This window comes from Musca autumnalis, unplaced genomic scaffold (genome assembly GCF_047663935.1).
Source record: "Musca autumnalis isolate F117 unplaced genomic scaffold, ASM4766393v1 scaffold_5, whole genome shotgun sequence".
Taxonomy (NCBI): Eukaryota; Metazoa; Arthropoda; class Insecta; order Diptera; family Muscidae; genus Musca; species Musca autumnalis.
In genome coordinates, this window is record NW_027412088.1 from 4843412 (window position 1) to 4850650 (window position 7239).

At 39.9% G+C, this 7239-nt stretch overlaps 1 protein-coding gene across 1 annotated transcript in view; it reads left to right on the top strand.

The window, feature by feature from the left end:
- flz (transmembrane serine protease filzig) overlaps positions 1-6368 on the top strand; it is a 66363-nt gene extending 59995 nt beyond the window's left edge. Inside the window, exons 3-8 of the mRNA XM_073988608.1 lie at positions 771-4343; positions 4767-4953; positions 5022-5206; positions 5274-5389; positions 5491-5610; positions 5695-6368. Of these exons, the coding sequence (XP_073844709.1) occupies positions 771-4343; positions 4767-4953; positions 5022-5206; positions 5274-5389; positions 5491-5610; positions 5695-5859 (4346 nt within the window). The 3' untranslated portion in view covers positions 5860-6368. The remainder of the gene's footprint in view (positions 1-770; positions 4344-4766; positions 4954-5021; positions 5207-5273; positions 5390-5490; positions 5611-5694) is intronic.
- Positions 6369-7239: the final 871 nt, after the last annotated feature.

A 7239-nucleotide genomic window follows, 5' to 3' on the forward strand; every position in this document is an offset into this window, starting at 1 on the left:
TTCGGTTTGTTGCCAAGACACAATGCAAGACATGGTCATGCAAGTTGTCGTACATGACAATTTCGGAATATTCGTTAACGAATCGTCGACGAAAATGTCATCGAAGACTCTATTTTCTATTGGGATTATTCTGAAGTATGTTTTTTCCTGACATACAAATATACATATTGTATTTTACCACAGAATTTTAATCACTTTTTTTAATTAGAACCCTGCAATATGTAGATACATTTTTTAGGTACCGATTTTTCAGCAGTTAGTTGTGGTGAAAATCCATCAGAATAAAAAAAATATTTTTTTTAAATGTTTGCTTACAAAACAAAAATAGGTGCTACAATCCACAAAAGAATGCCTAAAAGCAACAACATTTAGAGAGTAGAAAAAAACTTTTACTTGTTCTAGTAACACCTTTTTCATCTCATCTCCGCCAGCGTTATTTGTTAAAAATAATGAACCACTGACCCAGTTTCTACTGTTCACGTTTAAAGAAGTGTTAATTATTAAATTTAAGAAGTCTGTGGTTGTGTTTGTGTCTGTGCGACACGATGTTAAACTTTTAGCCATCAATATTTTGGGAATTAATTTAGAAAAAAAAATATTTCATTTCCAATGCCCCGTCATCAATATGTTTTCTCATATCTGTGTACATCCATTAACTGTAGGCATATGATCCATTATCTCCTTATTAATTTAGTTAAATTTCAAATCATTCAAAATTTCTTAGAATTCACTCAAAAATGTTTTTCTTTTCTTCAATCTTTCATTTACAGAAGGTCGCAAGCTCTTTGGCGGCTATCGCATTACACCGAAACAATGTCGAGCAACAAAAACTCTACCCAGTTCCGATCCCCGAGCCAATGGACCAACAATATGTATGTTCAATCATGAATGTGCCCAACGCAATGGTGAAGTAGTCGGTGCCTGTATGGACGGTTTCCTCTTCGGCGCATGTTGTCAAGTGCCGAAGACACAACGACCCGAAAGTACGCTCATCAATGATGCCCAGAATGCCTACTTCCAACAATACCAACAGAATAAGTTGCAACAACAGGAAACCGAAACAAATAAAATTGTTTCCCAGGCCTATGAAAGTTTTGCCGAAAATTCAGCTCAAGCTCAGTCTGCTTCGCAAGAGCATGCCGTCTATGGCTCAGACAATATTAGTGGCGACTATCAAAACAATGACGAACAGCAATTGGTACAGGACAAATTGGATCAGACGAGCAGTACAGCAAGCGCTGCTACCTCAACGGAGAATTCCCAAGCCAGTTCAAGCACTGAGGCTGATTATAGTGGACAATCAAGTACAGAGAATGAAAGCGATTCATCACGGGAGCCACCAATGTCCCAACAAAACAATGAGCCTTCAAAGATGGCATCATCCACCAGCCCTCAGGCACCACAAAATGACGATTTTGTAATGGAGGCTTTGAATACCCTGCCACCAGAGAGGGTAGAGGAAAATAACCAACAGATGTCGTTTACTACCGAAATACCCACAAAAATTGTCAACAGATTAACAGAACAAATGAGCTCGGAATCCGAGTCTTTTGAAGAAAATCAAGTCAGTCCGACCACCGAATCTCAGTCTCAGACTCAAGAAATCATTTCAGAATTCGAGAGTAATAGTCAGCAGGAGAGTTCTCAAACCCAGGATAAGGATGCCAATCAGAACTCTGGAACCTTCAGTCACAGTGATATAACCCATCCAGGTGCCGATTCAGTTCTAGTCGACAATGATTTACAATTCTCCACAGGTTATGGTCCTCAACCGGTCTTTGTGCCAGCGCCTGATGCTAACGAAAAACAGCAAAGCATTTCATATGATACCACCACCCCAACAACCACCACAACTACCTCATCGTCCATGTCGACACATGTCGATTCCATTGAGACCATTATTCAGCAATTGAACAACAGCAGTCATGGACCCATGTATAATGTCATGAATCCACAGACCTCAACATTTGCCTATGAAATAATCAATGCCACGAATGCCCCCGCCATGGACTTCAATCTGGAACAGACAACTCTGTATGAAGCTGAGGACGAGCACAATGAAAAGCAAACAGCCACGCCACTCTATGGGCCATCGGGTGCCGAAGATTCTACAACCAAAACCACCACTACTACCAATGGTCAATTTGCCGATGAGCTGGTTTTGGAAGACCACACCATGCCAGAATCCAATTACAATGACCAATTGGTGTCTTCGAATCATCACACGTCCGACTTTAACAAAATGCCTGTTATGGGTATCGCCTATCCCGTTGATATGTCGCACATGGAAAATGATAATTTGGACAGTGATAAAGACATTGTCAGCAATTCATACCCAACACATCATCAGAATCAGCATCACCACCACCAACAACAACAACATTATGGTCAAATTATTACCAAAAAACCTCATCCAGTGGCCACATACATTGGAGTGGTTACATCACAAAGCTATGGACAGCCACAAGTACCTCATGAAGTGGTCGTTTCTTCTCACACCACCAAGGTTGAGGGTAATATAGATTCATCTGTTGAATATAAGCCGGTTACCATGACCACCAACAAACTCACCACCACCATGTATCAGCAAACTAGCCCATCCACAACAACCACCACCACCCCAAAACCTGTGAGAGTTCGTCCCAATTTGGTAACTAAGAAACCTTCGATCCCGAAAACTACGACAAAGGCACCTGCCCAGAAAATCGCTACAAGTACCACAAATGCCTATTTGACAACACCTGTTGAGACCAAGGCTCCTGAGCCTCAATATCAGCAACAATCAAGCAATCAAAATTATGCTGCACCATCTAACAACTACTATCAGGATAATCAGCCATCCGTGACAACAAAGAAGCCCACAAGAAAACCCGTTGAGACCAAAACTCAAACAACTGAAAATTATAAACCTCCATCCAACAACAACAACTACTATCAGGAATCTGTTTATGCCGCAGAATCAACACCTAAACCCGTTATCACACGTAAACCAACAAAGAAACACACATCGAAACCAGTCTCTACTAGTTACGTTACAGGACCAACATCTCCCAGACCTACGCCCACTTTGGACTTTGGCTATGACACCCAACATCAAGTCATTGCTACCGATGACAAACTGGACTCATTTGTCCACAGTACTGCTGAAAGTTTGGCCTCTGCCGCAGCTGCCGACACTCAAGAATCTCCATTGTATGATAGCCCTGTGGTAGAAACTCCTGTGCCTATTCTTAGACCACAACCTCAGTACAACACACACAAGAAACCTGGATTTGTTCAGAAACCAATTACACAGAGACCACCTTCACCAACTGTACTCATTACACCCAAGCCCAGCAAGCTGAACACTGTTGCCAGCAGCCACTATCCTGTGGTTCATCACACTACTCCAACTACACCACTGGCCGACTATGCTAGCACCTCATTCCTGAGCAATCATCAAGTAACAAGACAACCTGGTGCCGTGGATAATGCTGGTGCAGAATATGTGGGCCTAACAACTGTCAATTCCAATGACTTCGATGACCCAGGCTATTATGGTACCCCAGACCATGTCCAGCCTCCTCAACGATTGCCAGGCGTTTTTGAACAATCATCCACGGAAAATGTCTATCCTGCACCCTCCGATGATAAACCAGCATTCCCTGGTTATTATGGTCCAACACCCACGTACCCCGCCTTCCCTGTGCCCGGAGAAAAGGTGGGCTCAGTCGCTGAGGAAGAAACCTATACATCACCCAACGACTTTGTTAATTTCCCACCCGTCAGAAATCCCAATCTCAATATGTCGGCTGCCTCGAGTGCTGTGACCAGTGATTTGGAACTCTCCACTCCGGCCTTTGTAGAAGACACCATACTGAAGAACAAAATGAATACCTTGGTGCACAAAATCGTTGAGTCGTTGCAGGGCAACTTTGAAGCTCTGGCCGATATAATTGACGAAAGCAACAACACAGCTCCCGTCCTTACATATCAGGCTCCAACGGCAGCATCTACAAGTGCAACTAAAAAGCCTGCCACACGTAAACCTGTCAAAGCCAGCACCATCAAAACAAAGGTCACGACCAAGAAGCCAGCAACAACAAAGGCACCTGTTAAGAAAACGGCAACCACAAGGAAACCAGAGGTTACAACTAAAAGGCCAGTGGTCAAACGTACCACCACCACTACTCGCAAGCCGTCAACAAAGAAGCCGGCACGCAAGACGACCACTACCACCAAGGCACCCGTGGAAGATGAAATAGTCGATGAAGAAGATGAGGAAGATGTCAATCCCGCTGACAATGAAATACCCGAGGAGGATGATGCCCAGTCTGGACCAGGTGTAGGAGGCCGTAAAATACGTAAGTGTGCAATGAAGTACAGAATAAAAATCAAGCAATATTTTTGTTATTGAACAAGATGGACAGATCCGAACAATAGAAATTTCTTTTCTTCTTAATTCATTACTCACTCATTGTCCTCACTCCTCACTCTGGCAAAAAATACCCAAATGCGTATAGTACGTCTATTGAGCCACCTGGTAGCAATTCTGTGAATACCGAGTCCTCCCATCCTCATCCTCTCTCTCTGTTTATCCATCCTCAGCTACTAACAATTACTAATCTTTTTTCGTTCTAATTGCCAACACGCACACATGCACACACTTTTCCAACCATCCCCGCACACACACCCACACACATGCACTTAATTCAAAATCACATCTTTGTTCTTACTATACTTTCCCTTTCTCCTAAAACCTAAAACATTTCACTCCACATCAACAGAATGCGGAGTCCGACCACACATTAAATCCGGCAGAATTGTCGGTGGTAAGGGCGCTACATTCGGAGCATATCCTTGGCAAGTTTTGGTTCGGGAATCAACATGGCTGGGACTCTTTACCAAAAACAAATGTGGTGGAGTCCTTATAACGAATCGTTATGTGATAACAGCTGCCCATTGTCAGCCCGGGTAAGTCATAAATGTTCGCAAGTGTATGGAAGATGATCACAACAGGTTTGCTGTCTGCCTTTCATTAGTTTCTTAGCTTCTTTGGTTGCGGTTATGGGTGAATTCGATATATCTGGAGATTTGGAAAGTAAACGAGCCGTAACGAAAAATGTGAAACGTGTTATAGTCCATCGTCAATATGATCCAGCTACGTTCGAAAATGACATTGCTCTGCTGGAGCTTGAAAGTCCGGTACAATTCGACACCCATATAGGTAATATTTGACGAAGTGAATGAATTGTTTTATCAGGGCAGGGAATAATTTATTTTCCACTTTCCAGTGCCAATTTGTATGCCACCCGATAACGCTGATTTTACCGGGCGCATGGCTACCGTAACAGGTTGGGGTCGTTTGAAGTACGGCGGTGGAGTACCCTCTGTTTTGCAAGAAGTTCAAGTAAGTCGATTACAATTACAAAATTAGACTACAGTCGGTCCCAGATGCCAAGAATGTGAAATGTAACAATTTTCAATTTTTTTTTTTGTTTTTTCATTCAGGTACCCGTCATAGAAAACAGCGTATGCCAAGAAATGTTCAATACCGGCGGCCACAATAAGAAAATTCTCAACTCATTCTTGTGTGCCGGTTATGCTACAGGCCTTAAAGATTCATGTGAAGTACGTATACCCGCCTTAAACGGATTACCTTTCAAACATAATCGAATGTAAATAATAATAATGAAATTTTGTTCAATCCTGCAGGGTGACAGTGGTGGTCCTTTGGTATTACAACGTCCTGATGGTCGATATGAATTGGCCGGCACCGTTTCACATGGTATTAAATGTGCCGCACCCTATCTGCCGGGTGTCTATATGCGTACCACATTCTATAAGCCCTGGTTGAGAAGTATAACTGGAGTGAAATAAAATGGCAACACCTATCACCTCCCCCCACTTAGATTTCCGATTAGCATCCCAATACTGTTTCACACACAGAACTACATGCTCAACATTGTATACTACCCAATCCAAATCAACGAAATCTTAACAACGATTACTTTTTTAAGGTGTTTGGTTTCGAAGCTAATGAGGAACTCATTGGTCGTCATTAATCGAACAAAATGGAGCCTCTACACATTTGAATAGGCATCTTCCCTGTCCTCGTCGTGTTTTTAGCATTTAAGTAGTCCATATTTGTTTGCAAATTCGTGTATTTATTTATATTATTTATTATAAAATTAATTAACTTATTTATTATTATTTTTATTTATTATAAAAAAAATTGTCTATTTATTTTCGAACGGACAACAAACTGACGACATGCCGACGACAGTTTACTTAATTATTTATTTATTTATTTTAGTTAAATTATTGTTTAAAAACATAGTTAATTTATTTATTGATATACTTAGTAGATTTATTAAGGCATTTACCGTTACACAACCACTACCATTACAACCCGTTGTGATATATTCTCGTATGTATTTTAGCGCAATTTGAAAACTTACAAATCGAACAAATCCCCCAAAAACATACGACCGATATGTCGCTCTTTAAAATAAAAAGGAAATATTATATTTAGAAAAATAAAACAAAATCTAGAAACAACAATAAATAAATAAAATAAATAAATGTAAAAAAATAATAACCATCAAAGAGGTTTTATTTAATGGCAAATTGAACAAAAGTTTAAAGGAAACTGACCAATCATGGGCTACTATGAATGTTGTGTCTTGTAGCAGGATTAACAACACGCGTTTACATTATAAAAATAAACTTAGGGCCATTATTACATGTGTTCTTTTACTATCTGATGGATTTGAAAATGCAAAATAAACTAATTTGGAGGCATTAAAAATATAATTTTCACATTGAAAATTAATGTCAAGAAGCTCCTCCTTGAAATTTAATCATCATTTTTAACTTTATGTTAACCGGAACTCTATAAATCTGTTCGGTAAATCGAAACTATAACAAAAGAAGACTTATAATAATGGGGGTTAATTAATTAAAAGACAAATAAAGATAATGTTATGACACTAATATATGACAGAGAAATGATAAGTACTACATCTTTTTCACGTGTAATTCGAAACATTCCACTTGTAATTCGTAACATTTCATTTGTAATTCGATTATTCTACTTGTAATACGTAACATTTTATTTGTAATTCGATTTATTCCATTTGTAATTCGAATTATTCCGTTGGTAATTCGAATTATTCCGTTGGTAATTCGAATTATTCTGTTTGTAATTCGAATTATTCAATATGTAATTCGAATTATACCATTTGAAATTCGAATTAT